The sequence below is a fragment of the Vulpes lagopus genome, chromosome 11 (genome assembly GCF_018345385.1).
Source record: "Vulpes lagopus strain Blue_001 chromosome 11, ASM1834538v1, whole genome shotgun sequence".
Taxonomy (NCBI): domain Eukaryota; kingdom Metazoa; phylum Chordata; class Mammalia; order Carnivora; family Canidae; genus Vulpes; species Vulpes lagopus.
This window is the reverse complement of record NC_054834.1, coordinates 47227006-47247334: the sequence shown is the minus strand read 5'-3', so window position 1 is coordinate 47247334 and position 20329 is coordinate 47227006. Positions and strand designations below refer to the sequence as shown.

General features: G+C 41.4%; 1 protein-coding gene across 2 annotated transcripts in view; it reads right to left on the bottom strand.

The window, feature by feature from the left end:
• The window catches only part of NUCKS1 (nuclear casein kinase and cyclin dependent kinase substrate 1), a 29656-nt gene extending 16473 nt beyond the window's left edge, over window positions 1-13183 (bottom strand). Inside the window, exon 1 of one of the 2 annotated variants that reach the window (XM_041774077.1) lies at window positions 12947-13183. In XM_041774077.1, the coding sequence (XP_041630011.1) occupies window positions 12947-12963 (17 nt within the window). In that variant the 5' untranslated portion in view covers window positions 12964-13183. The remainder of the gene's footprint in view (window positions 1-12946) is intronic. The other variant, XM_041774075.1, reaches the window with a different exon arrangement.
• Between the last annotated feature and the right edge of the window lie 7146 nt (window positions 13184-20329).

The following is a 20329-nucleotide window of genomic DNA, read 5'->3' as shown; positions in this document are numbered from 1 at the left end:
TTTAAAAAATAAATAAATAGGGACGCCTGGGTGGCTCAGTGGTTGAGCATCTGCCTTCGGTTCAGGTCGTGATCCTGGGGCGCCAGGATCGAGTCCTGCATCAGAGTTCCCACAGGGATCCTGCTTCTCCCTCTGCCTGTGTCTCTGCGTCTCTTTCTGTGTCTCTCATGAATAAACAAATAAAATCTTTGAAAATAAATTAAAAAGCTTCAAAACAATAGTAGGAATATTATTCCACTACCTAGAGATTTACCTTAAGGTGGAAAGGGATTTTTAATGAACTTCTGTATAAACTAAAAATTGAGAAGTATATTGGGATGGAAACAAATATTTAGGAGTAATATTTAAGTCTAATTAAGGGCATGAGAAGTTCTACTTCAAGTTGAAAACAAAGAAACATTATTTCCTCGAAATACCATTACTTAATGCCAAAGCTAAGCCACCTCCTCAGTGTAAAATGAGCATCAATAACTAGACAACAACCAGACCTGAGAGGACAAAAAATTTGACTATAGCACAGAAGGTTAAAAACACAGATTTTGGAACTGGGTTTAAATCCTGGCTCTGCCACTTACTAGTTGTATGTCCTTGAGCAAGTTACTTCCCCTCACTGAACTTCAGTTTCCTCACCTGTAAAACATGAGTAACAACACCTATCCCTCAAGATTGTAGTGAGTGCCAGGTACACAGGTAACCAACAAAAAGCAGCTATTATACCTATAAGTACTAACTTGTTCCCCCAGAATCCCCTTTCAATTGTGAACATACATCAGTAACACTTTTAATGAATTATTATTTTATTTATTTTATTTTTTTAAAGATTTATTTATTCATTCAGAGAGAGAGGCAGAGACACAGGCAGAGGGAGAAGCAGGCTCTATGCAGGGAGCCCGACATAGGACTCAATCCCAGGTCTCCAGGATCTCACCCTGGGCTGCAGGTGGTGCTAAACCGCTGCGCCTCCGGGGCTGCCCATAAATGAATTATTTTAACATGATGATTAAGTTACTATTTTAAAAAAAATGAATGTCTTAGGGAAAATTCCCGATAACGTTTTTTTAATTCCCGATAACTTTTGATCCCTCCCCCCAAACTTAACCACAAATACCCCATTTTGGGTTGTTTTTTTTTTTTTTTTTTTTTTTTTATGATAGTCACACAGAGAGAGAGAGACAGGCAGAGACATAGGCAGAGGGAGAAGCAGGCTCCATGCACCGGGAGCCCGACGTGGGATTTGATTCCGGGTCTCCAGGATCGCGCCCTGGGCCAAAGGCAGGCACCAAACCGCTGCGCCACCCAGGGATCCCAAATACCCCATTGTGGACCAGAAGTCTTAATCAGTAATAGTTGATCGACACATATTTTTTATGTCATATGTATTATATACTCCATTCCTACAATAAAGTAACCTAAAGAAAATGTTACTGAGAAAATCCTAAGGATGAGAAAAGAGATTTATAGTGCTATGCTGTATTTACTGAATCAATCTGCATAGAAATGGACCCATGCAGTTCACACTCAAGTGTTTAAGGGGCCAACAGTATAGGAACACAAAAACTTCAACTGTGTGTGCTCTTACTTTACAAACTTACATGATCTATCTAGATTCTATTTTTTTTCTATCTAGATTCTAAATGTACCTTGGTCACAATGAACCAATTCCTGAATGATCACCAGAGGGCTCTGAGATGAGAAGTTCCCCCTTTTGCATCAGGTCAAAGTGCAAAAACAAAGGGTAAAGTGGGAAGCTGGACAAAGAACATTGAAAAGATCTGGTTTTGGCACCAAATTTGGCTAACTCAAGCAACTCAAGAAGCAATAGGGACATTTTTCTTCCACTAATCAACTTCTTTCTACTAAATACTGAGAAGTCTACACCCCAAATGCTTTTATAGCAGCAACTAAGACCAAAACAATGATATTTGTGAAATGTGACGTACCTCCAACCACATTCTCAAGAGTCAACCATCAGTGTTTAAGATGAAAATTATCACTTTTGAGATGACTTTATCTAATCTCAGCTCTTTTTTTTTTTTAAGAGAGGGAGATACCAGGGGTGTGTGTGTGTGTGTGTCACAGGAAGAGAGAATCTTAAGCAGACTCTATGCCCAGTGCAGAGACTAAAGAGCCCTATGGTGGGCTTGATCTCACCATCCTGGCATCATGACCTGAGCCTAAACCAAGAGTTGGACATTTAACCGACTGAGCCAGCCAGCACCCACCCTCCTTTAAAAGTAAGCTCTTGGCCCAAAATGGGGCTTGAACTCATGACCCCGAGATCACAAGTCACATGCTCTACCAATTGAGCCAGCCAAGTGCCCCTCTCTTTAACTTTATAGATGAGAAGAAAAAAAAAAAAGTCCACATAATTCAGCTCTACTTTATAACAAGCCAGCAAATCAAAATATGGAGACCAATAACAATAACTCTGGAGGAGGAAGCAGAACTTCCGATATATTTGGAAGTAAATTTAATTACATATTAAAGTATTGACAACCTAAGCTTTATACTACTTGAAGACCACAAAACCATTTTCTCAAGGCAAACTGGAGAGCCTTTTAGACAATCTATTATATTATTTAGCTCAATCAACAGACTACACTTCCATTTCTACCCTAAAGAAGTTCTGGCCAATGCAGGGAAGGATTTTTTTAAAAATCCACCTTGCTAACTTTATAAAATTTAACAAGTTCCTCACTAGGCACTTAAGGCACATTTGAAATTTGAATTTTGAGACACCTAAAATAACCAAAGAAAAATTGTTTTAAGATTTTATTCATTCATGAGAGACACAGAAAGAGAGGCAGAGACACAGGCAGAGGGAGAAGCAGGCTCCATGCAGGGTGCCTGATGTGGGACTCAACCCAGAAATCCAGGATCATGCCTTGGGCCAAAGGCAAGCGCTAAACCGGAGCCACCCAGGGATCCCCCAACATTGCTTTTTTCACTCATCACCTGAGTGGTAAATACCTCATTTGGCCAGATGAATGAGATCCTGCAGAACAATGTTTTTCAACTGGCAGGTCATAACCCACAACTGGGTCCTGAAATGAATTTACTGGTGTATAAGCAACATTAAAATAACAACCAAGCAAATGAAAAATATCAGAGAAAACCTTATCTAAATAATAGTAAGTTCCTGAAACTTGTTTCAGGTGGTTTGTATCCTCGTATGCAGTGATCTCATCAAAACAGTTTGAGACCCAGTGCTCTAGAATAGAAAGTGGATTGCAAAAGGAGATTTCTAAAGTCATTTTTATTTTTACCTTTACGAAAAACAATGTTATTGATCCATGGCAGCAAAAGAATAACATCTCTTCCTGTTTTAATTTCCTATATTTTTAAATTTTAAATTAAGTGGGCTCCACGCTGGGCATAGAGCCCAACACAGAACTTGAATTCAGGACTCTGAGATCAAGAGTTGGAGGCTTAAATGACTAAGCCACACAGGTGCCCCCGCTTAAAGATTTTTAAAAAGTATTTTGAGAGGGAGAAAGAGAGCTCTCTATTTTGAGGAGCAGAGAGGGGGAGAGAGAATCTTAAGCAGGCTCCATGCCTAGTGCAGAGCCTGACAAGCCTGGCACAGGGCTGGATCTAACAACTCTTTGAGATTATGACCTGAGCTGAAATGAAGAGTCAGATACTCAACTGACTGAGTCATGCAGGTGCCCCAGTTTGTTTTTTTTTTGTTTGTTTGTTTGTTTTTAAGTAATCTCTACCCCCAGTGCGAGGCTTGAACTCACAACCCAGAAATTAAGAGTGGCATGCTCTACCAACTTAGCCAATCAGGCACCCCTACTTTCCTATCTCTTTTAAAAACTTACTTTTCCCAGCTTAAGCACTCATAAAACCTATCCAAGTTTGGTGGGGCAGGAGGTAGGATGGTATGATGATGATAACATGAGGTGTACTATATGTACTAGAATTACTGGACTTTAGATGATCTAATCCAATCTTACCCCAAACTTGCTATCCTATCAACAAATATCCCTAGGAGGGAATTCTAAGGACCTCTTATGACCTCCTAAGGCAGCTTATTCTAAGAAAATTCCAATAATGAAATAGTTCTTTTTATCGTGAAATCTGCCTCAAGTCCACTCACTGATTCTATTATGTGTATCTTCTGAATTACCATGGATTCAATCTAACCCCTCCTCCAAAGAAAGGCCCTTACACTTTATAGGACAATTTCCACTTTTTTCTTCAGGGTTCCTTTAATCCTTCTTCATAACTTATTTCAAGCATCCTCATGACCTAATTGTTACCCTTTGTATCACCTGGGATTTTGTCAAGTTGATCAAGCAGTGCCCCAATCTAATCATAACAACATAGTATAGTTCATAAAGGTGTATATGGAGGACAAAGGGAGATCAGGATTATAAATTTCCTCCCCCTATTCTACTCTGTATGTGTACTATTGCAATCCAAGAACTCAACTGCCTCTTGGGCTATTATATCACACAATGTACTATATATTGCAATTCCAGTAACTAAAGCCTCCTTTTCCCAAGACCTAAAACCTTTCTGTAGTTCATTTCAGCATATTATCTTTCTCAACTTTGTATTATCCACAAACTTAATCAACCTAAGCCAAGAACAAAGTCCTTTAAAGCATCAGTGGAAATGTTCTTTCAGGCTGACATCAATCTATGAATAAATAGATTTGTCTTCCCTGGGTATGGCTACTGAGGTACAAGTCCATCACAGCAAACTAGCATTCTGCCCACATTTCTTCATTTTCCCCACAAGGACCTCCTGTGAAGCTCTGTCAAAATCCTTATTGAAAGAGAAACCCAGGGAGCACATGGGTGGTTCAGTCAGTTAAGGGTCCGCTCAGGTCACGAGACAGGGTCCCAGGTCGGGCTCCTGGCTGGGCGTGGAGCCTGCTTAAGATTCTCTCTCTACTTCTGGCCCTCCCCTGCCCCATTTACTCACTTTCAAAAAAAGAAAGAAAAGAAAGAAAAGAAAAGAAAAGAAAAGAAAAGAAAAGAAAAGAAAAGAAAAGAAAAGAAAAGAAGGGCCAGTATTTTACTCTAATTTTTAAAAAAATAAATGGGCTTGTTTAAACCAATAGTGAAGCTTTAAAAAAAATAAAACTTTTTTGTTTGCACTAAATATTCCCAGGAACCACAAAATAAAACACAGCTAGTAAAGAGTAAAAGCAGTATGCTAAGATCATAAAGTTGTTTTATAATTTCAAATTTAAAGAATTTTCTCATTACAGATTTTCCCAAGTTGTGTTCTGTCAAGATAGATTTTCTAAAGATTTCCTGGTCAGATCATTTTGGATATTATCACCTCCTTAAACAAGTGAAAACTTAGAAAGTTCTGCATTAATGGAATCTGTTTAACTTTGATCTCTCAAATTACCAATATTTTAAAAACAAAATCTGAATCCAATGCTTGAGATATCCCTGAAAGCCAACACCAGAAGACTCCTGACCTATGAGACTTTTTTATCATGCTGAATTTAAAATTATTACAAACAGCAGTTAGTACGATGCACCAGATAGCTACTTCACCTAAATTCTCATTTAATCCCCACAATCTCAGAAGAGTTAATTAACATGAATTCAATTTTATCTGAAGAATCTAATGCTCAGACAGGCTCATGTACTTTCCTATCACTGCAAGCTATCAAGTAGGAAAGTCAATTTTCCAACTCAAGCCCATTAGAACCAATACTGATGGGGCATTGTTGGCTGCAATCTCTCAAACCTTCCCCCTTTGTAGTTGTTCAAATTGAACTCTACAGAATGGAGACTACTGAAGTTTCTGCAGATCTACAAGTTCCTGTATCACTAGCCTCCCCCCTTGAAACTTGGGCCACTTGTCTCCCACCATTCTTCTATTTCTCAAAGATTATTCATATACTAAAGTATCTCAGGACATTAAAAACATTAGTTCAGAGAAGTGAGGATACCTGAACTCAAGAGTAACTTCTTAGAATTGTTTCATTCATCTTATGCTTCAAGTTCCTCTTGGCTAAGATTTATTCCTTTGACTGCGTCTTGTACTACTGTTACTTACAACTAAACCTAAGATTCAAAGTCACAAGACGCAAGAAAACAGTAAGTAAAATGAACATTATAGGAAAGCACTCCTACGTGTTTCAAATGGAGGGTATAATTTCTGCAGAAAATGGGAGTGGAGTTTTAAATGATGAGCCAGGCAGGTGTTTATTAGCTCATTGTCACAATCTCTTACTAAAAATCCTTAATCAACTTGCTAATGTTTCAGGCTAGATACATAAATACTCTTACATGGCACTTCCTATTCCTAAAAGATCTTCAGTTCCACCATATTCTTTCCATATAGGAAAATATTGTGTTTAAAGGTCACAAATACAAATTTCCGTGAGTATAAGATAAAATATTAGATAAATAACATGGGCCAGATTTTTCCCAACATAAGTTGAGTATAAAACCTATGCATTAAAAAAAAAAAAAAAAAAACCTATGCATTTAAGGAGAGAAGCTTCAAGCGGCTCAGGCTGAAGGGGCCTTAAATGTGCACGCTACCCACCCAGTGGAGTCCTGTCTGCAGCAGTGTCTTGGGAACCTCAGTGGACTCTTTTGGTTAACTCCACCAGGCACAGATCTGTAGCCCATCAGGCTTAGTGACTCACTCCACCGAAGGCAATGGCACATCACAAGTGTGGAGTACCTCACCACACAGAGGAAGACAAAAGCATTTGGGGAAAGGTAGATTTCAGGGGAAATTTAAATGAAGCGGTATCTTGATAGGATCAAAGTACAGTGACAATGCGTGCAATAGGGTTAACCTCAGATCTGGGCACAAGTGGGCCCTATTTGTTGGCAGAGAAGCTGGATGTAGAATTGGGTTCAGCAGCGCCTCATCTGAAGCTGTAGAGTTGTAAACCAAGTTCTCCAAAAGGACCTAGCTCTGACAGAAGTGTGGTGTTTTCATTCCTACTAATTTCAAACAGCAGTTTCTGATAGTCTCTTCTAGCGAATTGTTCTTAGTAGGAAAGCATAGTCACTTGAAGGATTGTTGTCTTTACAGCTGCAGCTGATCTATGGAAGACAGCCAGCCATGTCTGTTATCCCAGCCTAGTGAAGGGCAGAGTGCATTTACTTCTAAGGGGAGCTAATAAGGTTTACTTTCTCAAGTAGTTTATCTTTGGGTCATTTCAGCTTGATGGGTGAAATATCCTTGAAGATCACCTTGCTTATTAGCAAGTAACTAGAGAGGTGCACAATTCAAAAAACAGACGTGCAAGAAATGGCACCTGAAAATATGCAACACCCAACAGAAACACTCTGGCAACCTGTGGTCTCTCTGCCTAAAGTATTTCAAAGACCTGTAATTATGGCTATTTAGATAGTAGTTATTTAAAAACATGGTGATGCAATTCTCTAACCACCCGTTCTACTTCTCAGAATCTAGATAGAAATAGGTTTTTAAAACAAAAGGGATGCCCAGTTTGACCAAAGTGGTCCTGTGCTAAATCCAATTATTTTCTATTGTGCACAACATGGCGGTCTGTTAAGTGCTATCTCTAGTTTCAATCCAAGAAGCTACTTCTTCATAATCTGGAGTAATGAGGTCATATTTATTTCTATCTTTGCAGCTGACAATTTAAAAATGCGAACAGAAGTCACACTTCACAGCAAACTCAATAGCTCCATTATTAAGTTCAAGTAGTCAAAGTTTTTGCAAAGCCACCCATCTGGCTGTGTAGGCTCTAATTCTAACTCCAGAGGAGCACCACTCACAGGACTACGTATGGTGTCCTGGAATTACACAGTATAGTGGTAACCTTCTTTTGTATTTCTGGCAAAAAGACCACATACAAAAAAAAAAAAATAGTAAAACCAACTGCCCTTTCTTTATTCAAAACTACTTTCTCTTTATTTCTAAAGTTGAAAGAAACCTATGAAAACTGTAAAATGCTTCATAAAGTCATGCTACTATCATTCTAGTGGAGTGCAATATCTCCATTATATAAACTTAAGCAGAGACCAGGGCCCACATTGCCTGATCCCGGGTTTCTTTTGCTGCACCATGTTACCTCCCCCAAACGGTTTTATTTAAAACACTAAAAATTCAACCACTTACCTTAATTTGTAACTTGTCAAGTTAAACCAACTCCAATTTTTAATTAATCTTAATTTTTCTTCTAATTTTAACATACTGAGTTTTACAAAGGGTGTTGAACCTTTCCAAGTGCCAGATTTTTTTGTTTGTTTTTTTTAAAAGCCTTTTAAAAGTGAGCTCTACACCCAATTTGGAGTGTGAACTCATGATCCCAAGATCAAGTCACATGCTCTACTAAGTCATCCAGGTGTCCCCTCCTTTTGTTTTTTAATATGATGTATTAGTAGTAGATTTTAGGTTTTGTTCCTAGGACAAATCCAACTTCACCATATAGGTTTTTAATACACATTGGATTCTGTTAGCTAACATTCTTGTTTGGTGTTTTTGCATCTATACTTGCATGTAAAATGAGTCCATTAATTTTCTTGTAGTGTCCTTTAGTTGGCTTTAAAATCTAATCACTTAATTTAGTCAGGGGATAAATGCTCTTGTTACAAAATGTATACACTGAAAGCAATGCCACTTGTCTAACGTTCACATTTTCTTCCAAGTGTCACACTATTTCACCGCTTTTCCCTCTCCATTCAAGTTAATGTTCCCGTAACTCCTTCATATTCTCCTATTCCAACAAATTTTCACCCTCCTTCCCCACTTTAAAGTTGATCCTCCCCATCAAAGCCCTATTATGAATTGTAAACCCTTCCACAGATGGCAAAACGCGCTACGACCATGAAAAAGAGTAATACCCTGTGGCAGTGTGTCTCATGGGGCAGATCACATTGGTTTTGGGTTGGTCATACTTGGGCCCGAATTCCTGCTTTTCACTTCTTCACAGGTGAACTGGCCCAGTTAATTTAGCCAAGCTTCAGTTACCTCACAGAGGAGATGAAAATAACATATACCTTTGCTGGGAGAGTTATTTCAATATTGTGAAACACGTGTAAAGTTTCTGGCAGAATATTTGGCACAAAAAAAGTTGCTCAGTGATGGCTTGAATTTCAACGTGACTTTATTCTTTCCAAAACTGAAGGTTGAAAAAGTACTCCTGTTAAAGGTCCACAATCTCTAATCCACATTTAGAAATTCAAAAAGTTCTGAAACCAAATGTTTCAGGTTTACCTGAACAATGAGAGGGCTTTTTTTGTTGCTTTTTTTTTCATTGTGAAAATTCAGTTTTATTACAGATAATTAAGGTGTTTGATTACATAAGTACTACTGCTGAACTCACTGGTGATAACCCATTAGTGCACAGTATAGGCCCCATTACTTTTAAATTTTTTGGAAAAAAAATTAAACTTCCAAACACACATGGCCCCAATGATTTCTAACTATACAGGGATTGTGGACCTGTACATTCTATGTGGAATCAAATACAGTAAACACAAATCTAGTAGAAAGGATAATAGCTAAAACTCATGCAGTTTAAATACAGTTTTGCTACTATTTCTACATTTTAATTCCTTTGGCTTCAAAGTCATCGCTGGTAAACTTAAGGAATTGGACTTAATCTGCAGAGTTTTTTTTTTTAGTTTTTCAAAAACATGCTTTTAGTTAAAAAGTATCTCTGAAAATTATTTTTAAATTGAGTTGAAGGAAACTGCTCTTATTTAAAATAATTTTATATCAACCAGTATGAACCTATGCTTTCACATCTAAACTTTAAGTTTAAAGGTTCCTTGCAAGCTCAAGTACTAAACAAAAACCAACCAGATATCAAGTACACTTACATTACAAAGAAAGGAGCAAACACTGATCTGAATGATTTGGATCATTTTCAATAAGGGAGGAGCATAGTATATGTACTAAGCTGAATTTCAAGAAACCTGGTTTCTAGTTGGGCAAGTCAGTGAATCTCTGAGCTTTCTTTCTCCTCTTTTACAAGTAATAGTAGTTTCATTCCTTCCTCCCAAGAATCATGGAAGCACTTTGAAAAGTTAAAAGTGCCATATACTACAGTAACATCAATACTTATGAGGCAGAAGGTAAAAGTGATTATTATAAGGGTGAGGATGAGCAGTCCTGAGAATTAAGAAATCTAGGTTGTAGGCCCTACTTTTGCATCCAGTGTGTGATGCAAGGCACTTCACTTGTCCAGGTCCCCATTAAGTCACTTGTAAAATGAATCTGCCTAAATTTCCTTCTAGCTCCAAGACTGTAATTTCATGCTCTAAAATTGAACCCAAGGCCTAAAATATTTGAGCTCATTTATATACAATGAGTCAGATGCAGTAAAAAGGTAAAGACAGCAACACTATATGAACAAAACTTGGTTATGTGTTGCACGTGTCTATGGAAAAACCTGCTCTAGCTTATCAGTTTATTTCCTGCTCACGGAAATTGGTATCAAGCAGCCATTAGCACAGTTCTAAATCTTCTTTAAAAGCTCAGATTAGTATTAAAATGAAAAATACTTACAGTAAATATGAAAACCAGAAAAAGTTCCAAAATTACATATAGGACTAAAGGGCAGAAACCCTAAAAGATGCGCTGACACTTATTTTCCAACTTGTGCTTTTTTTGGGTTCATTTTAGAACAGGTTGATCATTCTGATATCTGGTCAAGGTCTATCATTCATTTTTTATTAAATGCCCCCAGGTATATAATATAGATTCTTTATTTACACTTTGGAACCAAAGTACTTCCCTAAGGCAGGACCTTTTTTATTGCAAAATTTAACAAACCACCAAACTCAAGTTTAATTATTTCTGCTTTATTATTGCTCATGAGTATATTAAAAACTTTAAGTTACAAAGAGACTTTAATCACTAAAGTATATAATCAGAAACCAAGTTGTTTTAAAATTAATGATATGAAAGTGACCCCAGAAGCCAATAAATTAATTTCATTCTTCGGTTAGGGGCAAATAGACAGTTAAAATTAGTTTTAACAACATAATAAACAAGAAAAAAGTTGTGCAGAAGTCCCAAGGCCTCCAAAAAAAGGGACAGAGCCATGCTTAATATATCCCCACCTGGTGATATTAAAAAACAACAACAAAGTTTTCAAGTAAAAAAAAAAGTTCCGTTCGTGCAATATCTAAATCCGGGAACACAAATTCAGGCAGATGAGTATAATAAAGTCACAATAACATAAAAAGTCATCAAAACCTAGTGAACCAATGTTGAAAGGCAGAAAAAAAAAAAAAAAAAATCCAATTTCACCACACAGTTAATTTACTTCCAGAGACAGGAGATCCAATCCAGATGAATCAAATCTTTATTACGATATTGTCTATTTAACCTGATCCTAAAGAAAATATTCTACAAAAATTGATGAGTACATTGATCAATTTTCATGCCAAACAAAAAAACAAACAAAAAGTATGCGTACTATAATCTGAAAAATCTATTCAGACTCCTTGCCAGACAGTGGGCAAAACTCTTCCCGGTGGCGATGGTGAGTTATCAGAGACGCGGGCAGAAATTAGAAGGCAGAAAAGCGGTCAGGTAGTTAGTTAGCGCTCTCCTCACGCCCACCCCGAGCGTAGTACGCGGTCCCAGACCACCACCAGCTGGAGACGGACGATCTAGTCAGGAGAGAGCGGTGTGGAACAAACCCTTGCCGGGTTCCAAACCTCTCTTTAGAGCTCTAGGTCAAAATACTTCCGTTTCTCACAAAACTTGGAATGAAGAAGGGAAGCAACAACTGTTAAAACATTTTAAGTCTAGACCTTTACCTACTTAGAGGTCACTATGCAAAGCAGCCAATCCCTTACATCGAAAGCGTCGCGGACAGTACGTTAAAAGTACCAGTTCCTCGCCACAGCTCTCCTTTCACAGGCCTCAACGCGGTGGATCAAGCCACACCCCTCCATAAATGGCACATTCCATACAATAGCCAGGAGGACGGCGAAGGGCGATTCCACCGTCCGCTGGGGAACAGCAAACTTGTTGAGATTCTCAGAATCGAGTCTACTGGTTACCGGAATCTAGTGCTTTTATTTTTAGGTTGTGAGGGGGGAAAAGAGAGGGTTACAAAGACGTCCGAGACTCGTACGCCGAGGGAGCGGGGACCGGCGGCGGGAACGAGAACCACACGGGATCTGGGCCGGGCCGGGCCGTGCCCCCGCACCTTCCTGGGGAGGGACGTCTCCCGAGGAAGGGCCGTTCCAGGCGGAGGGAAACGGCCGGCCCGCTGCGGGGGGAGGGGGCGGCCAGGCCGCTCGCAGCTCCGAGCCGGGGCAGAGGAAGCAGTCACTCTTGTCCAGGGCCCAGTCCCGGGCTCCCACTTTCGTCGGGAGGGGGAAAGAACGGGTCCCGCCCACGCCCGGCCCAATCCGGGAGGCGGGGCCCCGCAGCGACCCTGGAGGCCAGAGGCGGGGCCGGTGGCAGGGCGCCCCTCCCCCTCGCAGGGAACACCCCCGTCCGCTAGAGACGGAGGGCTGGGCTCCCCACCCCCACGCCGGCACGGGGGCGAGGGGCGAGGGGCGAGGGGCCGCGCGGGCGCCCCCGCCCCTCCCGACGTGAGGCGGGGAGCCGGGCCCAGCCCGACCCCGCCGCTCTCCCCGCAGGCTCCGAGGGGCTGGCCCCGAGGAGGTGGGGCCTGGGTGGGGGCGCTGACTTCACACCCCTCCCCCTCCGGCCGCGGGCGGCTCAGGGAACACCCCGCCCGCTCCAGTGCGGCGGGTGGGGGAGGCAGCAGAGCAGCCCGGAGCTCCGCAGCGGCGCGGGGCGGGGAGGAGCGCGCGCATGGGCGCGCGGCCGCCACCCCCGCGCAGCCCCGCGCGCCAGCGAGGCCCCCCACGCTCAAGGGCGCGCGCGGGCCCCGAAAGGGAGGAGGCCGCGCGTGGCACCGGAGGGCCGACTGCAGGCTTCTGTCCCCCAGTGCTTCACCACTCACCCCCACCCCCTCCATCCCGCTCCAGGCCTCGGACTCCGCACTGACCTGACAGGCCGAGACATGTTCGCTGTCGAAACAGGACCGAGTCGAGAAGCCAAAGACCAGGACCCCCCCCACCCCGCGCGCTCGGCGCCCCACCCCCCCCAACTTCGGCCGATGGGGCCGCTGCCGCCGAACCCCGAGCTGCTGGCTTCTCAAGCTCCGCTGCTGCTTGGTTCAGGGCCCCTTAATCAGACGAGCCCCCCGCTCCCCCGTCTCTTCAAAATGGATGAATCAAACCAGCCGAAAATGCGCCAAAGCCGCGGTGCAACCAAACCCTCTAGGGCCTGTGGGCTCCGCCCCATCACGTCCGGTCATTGGCGGTTTCTGCCCGACGAGCAGAGCTCATTAGTCCGTTTGAATCATCACGTCCCCTAGACCCCGCCCCGCGCACTGATAGGCCCCGCCTCCTCCGTGGGGTCCTGTTAGTCAAGATGCTCTGAGAGCGCACGGCCGCAAAACAAAAATGGTCGCTGTTTGGCCCGCCCCCTGGTTTCCACTCCGGAATTGCAGATTCGTTTTGGGTCGCATCGTGAAGCGACTGGAAAAAAAGATTTACATAAGGTTCAGTGTCATTTAGTGGTAGTTTAATGATGTTTCATTTCGCCTGCCTTGATCATCTAGAAACTGCGTCGATAGCAAAACCCGTGGGATAGGCAGCTGATTCGTCACTAAGGGGCTGCTTCAGAATTGGAGGGAAATTCCATAGGTTCAAAATTTTTGACCTTAAACGCACGAGCCCTTTCACCTGGCTAAAGCACTAGCCCTCAAGGGCCCCAACCGCTGTCGGAGCAGAGAGGCAGGATCAGAATCAAGGAATAACTTCACTCCCAATTTCCATTCTCCATTCTGGACCTTGAGATCCACTTCAGGGTCATTAGAGTCCCAGTCTCCAGCATGACTCCAGGGGCTTAATGATTAGAAGCATGAGCTCTGAGGCCACAGCCTGTTTCGATTTGCACCCCAGGCCCACGACTTAGTAGTTGAAGAACTTTACCTCGCTGTGCCTCAGTTTTTTCAAGTGCAAAATGGGAAACAAAGATACTTACCTCATAGGGATATTAGGATTAAAATGAGCTGATGTATGAAAAGCCCCTAGGCCGGTCGCCCGTGTACAGGCACGGATAGCAAGCAGTAAGTATTTGTGAAATTCAGTTTTTGAAAAACGACTTGGCCCTTGGGTAGGAGTGGATGGGGTTGGCTCAAGACTCAAGACAAACAGCATAGGGTAACTCAGACCATTCCATTTAAATTCATGAACATTTGTTGGATGCCTAAAATTCTCAGAGGTAGAGCTGAGGATCCCTATGGGAACGACTGTTTACTCTACAATTGTAAAATAAATTTCAGTCACTGCCACAGGCAGCCTGTTAATAACCAACTGAAGATGCACTCCATAAACAAACAAACCTACCACTGCCTCCTGGAAAGTCTCTCCTTTAAAAAAAAAAAAAAAATCTGCCTTCTCCAAGGGAAGAGAATGCACAGTCCACCAGTGAAGCATTAAACAAGTTATCTTCTCCCTTTAGCTGTGTCACTCTACCCTTTCTTGAATTTGCGTGTGTGTAGTAAAGTGCAAACGTTAAATTCACCATTTTGACTATTTTTGAGTGTATAGTTCAATGGCGTTAAGAACACTTATATCGTTGTGCAACTCTCACCACCATCCATCTCCAGAATATTTTCATCCGCCCACCTGAGGCTCTGTACCATTTTTTTTTTTAAGATTTTATTCATTCATTTATGAGAAACTGAGAGAGAGGCAGAGACACAGGCAGAGGGAGAAGCAGACTCCACGCCAGGAGCCCGACATGGGACTCGATTCCAGGACCCCAGGATCACACCCTGAGCCAAAGGCGGCGCTGAACCACTGAACCACCCGGGCATCCCCTAGGCTCTGTACCATTAAACAGTAATTCCTCACTCCCTTTCTCCCCAGACTTTGGCATCCATCATTTTACTTTGTTTTTTATGAATTTGACTACTCTAGGAAACTTATATAAGTAGAATCATATAGTATTCATCCTTTTGTGGTGACTGATTTCACTTAGCATGTCTCCTGAGTTCATTCATGTTTTAGCATGTATCAAAATGTTTTACTTTTTAAGGGCCTGGATAATATTTCAATGTATGTATATACCCCTTTTTGTTTACCTATTGGCTGTCAGTGGACACTTGTGTTGTTTCCAGATTTTTGCTATTGTGAATAATGCTGCTATGATCTCTTTGAGCCCCTGCTTTCAATTCTTTGGGATATATTCCCAGAAGTGGAATTGCTACCCATATGGTCATATTGTTTTTAACTTTTTGAGGAAATCTCCATACTATTTTCCACAGTAACTGCACCATTTTCATTCCCACGAACGGTGCACAAGGGTTCCAGTTACTCCACATCCTTGCCAACGCTTCTGGGTTTTTTGGTAGTAAGCATCCTTAATCTGGGTTTTTTGGTAGTAAGCATCCTTAATCAGCGTCTGAATATATTTTGACTAAGTGTATTGTCAAGCGAAAGATTGTCAAAATGCCAGTGCAGAGACTGGGGTGGTGCAGTGATCATGAGTGACTTTGTTGGAGGTTGTTTTATGAGAGCAGATTGCTGTTATTTTAGAAAATACCTTTATTTAGTATTTTTTTAAATTTTTATTTATTTATTAGTCACACACACAGAGAGAGAGAGAGAGAGAGAGAGGCAGAGACACAGGCAGAGGGAGAAGCAGGCTCCATGCACCGGGAGCCCGATGTGGGATTCGATCCCGGGTCTCCAGGGTCGCGCCCTGGGCCAAAGGCAGGCACTAAACCGCTGCGCCACCCAGGGATCCCACCTTTATTTAGTATTGTTAGATGAGGCAGAGATATTCTTGTTACTCACTTATTAGGTAATGAAAGGAACTGGCCATAGTCTGCATGTCTAGGCAGGTGAAAAGTTCAGTACAGGTTCCAGGCCTTGCCCTTCTAGTTTAGTTCAAGACCAACTGATAGCCTCTGAATTAAGGCCTCTTTCTCTTCCAGGGTGTGGGTCATACCCTCTCCTCACCTCAGCTTCAGCTAACATCTTCCCTCCATTTGTTTATTCATTAAATATTTCAACAAACACGGTCTCTTACAGAGAAAGTAACTGCAAATTTGAACTTCTAGTTTACTTTTTAATGGACAAGTACTAATTCTGCCTTCAGGAGCTCCAGCACTATCTCTATGGCTACCAGAACCTGGAATGCAGTCTTTAAAGTCAATTCCTTCTTGTTTATCTCCAAAGGCTCTGCCCTAGGCACATGTCTTAGCCACAAGCAGTTTATTGGAAACCAAAGAAAGACATCATATGATAGGCTACTTTAGAAGCAATGTCAGATAATGCTGAAAGGACAATATACATAATAACATTATAAAAACTATGAAAACAGGGCAGCCCCGGTAGCGCATTGGTTTAGCGCTGCCTGCAGTCCAGGGTGTGATCCTGGAGTCCCGGGATCGAGTCCCACGTCAGCCTCCCTGCATGGAGCCTGCTTCTCCCTCTGTCCATGTCTCTGCCTCTATCTCTCTCTCTGTCTCTAATAAATAAATAAATCTTAAAAAAAAAAAAAACTATGAAAACAAAAAAAGCTAAGAAGACAGAAAGGACAGTCATTTCTTTTCCCTGAAAATGAGATTTAATGGGCCTTTTTAAACTCAATGCTTGATTTCCCTATGATTTTAGTTATATTTTGGAAAGCAGCCTTTTACTTCTCTCCCTGTTTAAGACGCTGAGAAGTGGCAATGCTGGCTGGCAGACTTATGACTCTTCCCTATCCCTAACAAAGATCTATCTCCAGGATGCCTAGGTGGCTCAGTGGTTAAGCATCTGCCTTTGGCCCAGGGTGAGATCCTGGAGTCCTGGGATTGAGTCCCACATCAGGCTCCCTCTGCCTATGCCTCTGCCTCTGTCTCTTATGAATAAATAAAATCTTAAATAAAAACAAAAACAACAAAGATCTATTTCCTTCAAGGCTATGCTATAGTAGCTGGGAGATTTTTTTTTTTTTTTTTTTTGGCTGGGAGATTTATAACAAATTTAGAGCACTTACTCTGTGCTGGGCACTTCTAATTCTGTGACCTCATGAAAGTCATCCAACCAGATCTAAAGACAGACACTACTTCTACTGACCACAGGAGCACAGAAAGCTGTCTCTGAAGACTGCCAAGAAGTTAAAGAAAACTTCTACCTCCAATCTGCTGACTTGCTGCCCCACCATATTCATAAGAAAGGGGGGGACAGAAAGGCTGTATGTCTGGTTCATCTTTCTACAACCCCAGAGGCTAAGTAGCTTTGGAGATAGGTAAGGAGGATATATCTTTGCCCTCAGATCACAGCCAGAAAAACATTGGGCCACAGTCAATTAAAACGTTTAATTTCATTTTCTTGTGTATATGTCTTCTACTCCAGACTTCCTCTCTACATTAAAGAGTGGTAAGAGATAACTAAGTTTAGGTGAATTTCTGTAAATAGAGGTTTTGAGTTGTGGGACTATAGGTGGATTGGATTTTTCTTCTTCATTTTCCTTCATGAGAAAAATTTTCATGATAAAAGCATTAAAAAATCTGTATACTCACTTAATAAATTACTTGTTGTTTTTATCATACTGAACATTTGTTATATGGAAAAAATTCAAGGATGCCACCACCAAAAACACACACATAAGAAATGAGAAGAAGCAGTGTATTCTGTAGGTAAAGAGTCATGTTCTGGAGTCACACTGGTTAAGGCTAAAAATCAGTTTGCCACTTGCTAGCTGTCTAACCTTAGGTAAAGGCTGAGTTTTTTGTGCCTCAGTTTTTTTTTTCAGTTTCCATATATATATGTGTACACACACACACACACACACACACACACCATAGGGTCATTGTGAAAATAATAATCCATGTGAAGTGCTTAGGGGAATACGTGGCTTATAGCAGCATCGGATATTAGCTACTGGCAGCAATAGTTGAAAATGGAGGATGTTAAAATCCCTGTACTTGCAAATAATGACTGACACTGAATTTGGGTGACATATATTAGAAAGTAGAACTTGTTGATTAAGCATCTTAGGATATAGTGCTCTGCATGCTATTCAAACTGCACTTACTGGGGTCCCAAATTTAATATGGAAACATACAGGTCTCCATTTCATATATGAACATGATCTCAAAAGCTAACACAAACCAGAAGTTCTAAACCCCAAGAGGGTCAGTTTTGTTTCTATAAATGCTTGGACTGATTTTCTTTAAAGATATTTTTTTTAATTTTTAAGTAATCTCTACACCCAACATGGGGTTTGAACCCACAACTCTGAGATCAAGAGTTGCACACTCTATGGATGAGCCAGCCAGGAGCCCCTTAGGCTTATTTTCTAAAATAGGTTTTTCAGGTCAAATGTTTCCCAAAAACTTAAATGACAGGATGGAGATGGGAAATTTGAAGACTTACAGTTATGTCTTGACTTTATTACAAATTCAACCAGCTGTCTTTCAGGCAGTCACATTTTGAGACACTGTTCCCTCAAACATAAATGTGAAGAACTGTTTGCTTTCTTATTTCAAAGATCATGTAAGAAGCATACACAACTCACAGATCCGAGGAAAGTGTTTATATCAAATTAGATATTAGTAGTCAGTGCTACATAGCTGCCCTTCTCACATCATGATAAATCATAAAATGCCTACCTTATCTCCTTGGTCTTTCTACCTACTTTCTCCTCTTTATTCTCTTTACTGTGTAGTTAGTTCCTAATCACATAGACTTTAAGTGCATACCAAATTTGAGTATGAAGAAAAGGTACCAAAACACTACCATCACAGGGCACCTAGGTGGCCCAGTTGAGCGTCTGACTCCTGATTTTGGCTCAGGTCATGATCTCAGGGTGGTCAGACTGAGCTCCATGTGGTGCTCCTCACTCAGCTGGGGGTCTGTTTGAGATTCTCTACTTCTTTCTCTGCCTCTCCCACTCCCCCACTCCATACTCTTTCTCTCTCAAATAAATAAATCTTTAAACAAAACACTACTACCACACAATGAAGTACTGCAAAGTGTAGGTGATAGTCAATTTGACTAGGCAACGTAGTGCCCAAATACCTGGTCAAAAATTACTCTGGGTGTTTCTGGATGAGATTAATACTTAAATCAGTTGAATGAGTAAAGCAGACCACCCTCTGCATTGTGGATGGGCCTCATCCAATTAGTTGAGAGCCTAAATAGAACACAAGGTTGACTCTCCCCTGAGTGAGAGAGAATTCTCCTGTGTGATGGCCTTCAAGCTGGAGTATCAGCTCTTCCAGCCTACTGTCCTTGAGACTCGAACTGCAACATCAACTCTGCAATATGTTGGACTTGCCAGTTTCCATAACCGCACAAGACAATTCCTTCTTTCTAATAAATTCCTATATATATATATATATATATATATATATATACATACATACATATATCCCATTAGTTACGTTTTCCTAGAGAACCCTAATACAGAGCAATACTGTTATATACAGAAACTCTGCAAATGAAATTTAAGAGGATTCAACTTATGCTTGAAAGCCAGAGAGAAGGCAGGTAGATATATTCTCGAAGGCCATATGTAATCTCGAGTCTCATGTATTTATGGCTGAATCAAAAATGCATCTAGTGCTTTCCAACACACATCACTTTCTAGTGATTTCTACCTATGCCAACTTGCATCTTGGGGGATTACTTGGCTTTGATAAATGAGTCACTTACATAGCTGAAGCTTCTTCCTATATAGTGAACCAAGAGAGTAGAGGGAAAAAGGGCACTGAGGTTTTCATGGGCAATCTGTCAATGGATCTTATAGAATACCCTAGAAATTTTTCCATCATCTAATCATAGCCTTAGATCATGTCAAAAGCAGACTATTGCTTACAAAAGGACAGCAACAGACAGGAAAAGCCTCATGTTAGATGGGACAATGTCCTGAGGACAGAAGACGGACTATTTCAAGAGTTAAATCTGGACATGACAGGACAAAATAAGGAACCCAAACATACCTTAGCAATAGCTAGGGCAAATGAATCAGGGAAATCATCTTGGTAGTAATTCTGGCTCAGTAGTAGTAACGAAAGAGCAAACCATCACTTACTGCAGAGGGGCCTTACTTAACCTGTGGTCTCTTTTTCTCTGCTTGTTTGATCACTCAGCTCTTCTGTTCAAACTCCAAAGCCAGGGAAGGGATGCCTGGGGGGTTTAGTCAGTTGAACATCTGACTCTTGATTTCAGCTCAGGTCATGACCTCAGGGTCCTGGGATTGAGCCCCTGCACCAGGCTCTATGCTGGGCAAGGAGTCTGTTTGAGGATTCTTTCTCCCCCTCTCCCTGCCCCCACCTTCCATGCTCTCTCTCAGATAAGTAAATAAATTTTAAAGAAAAAAA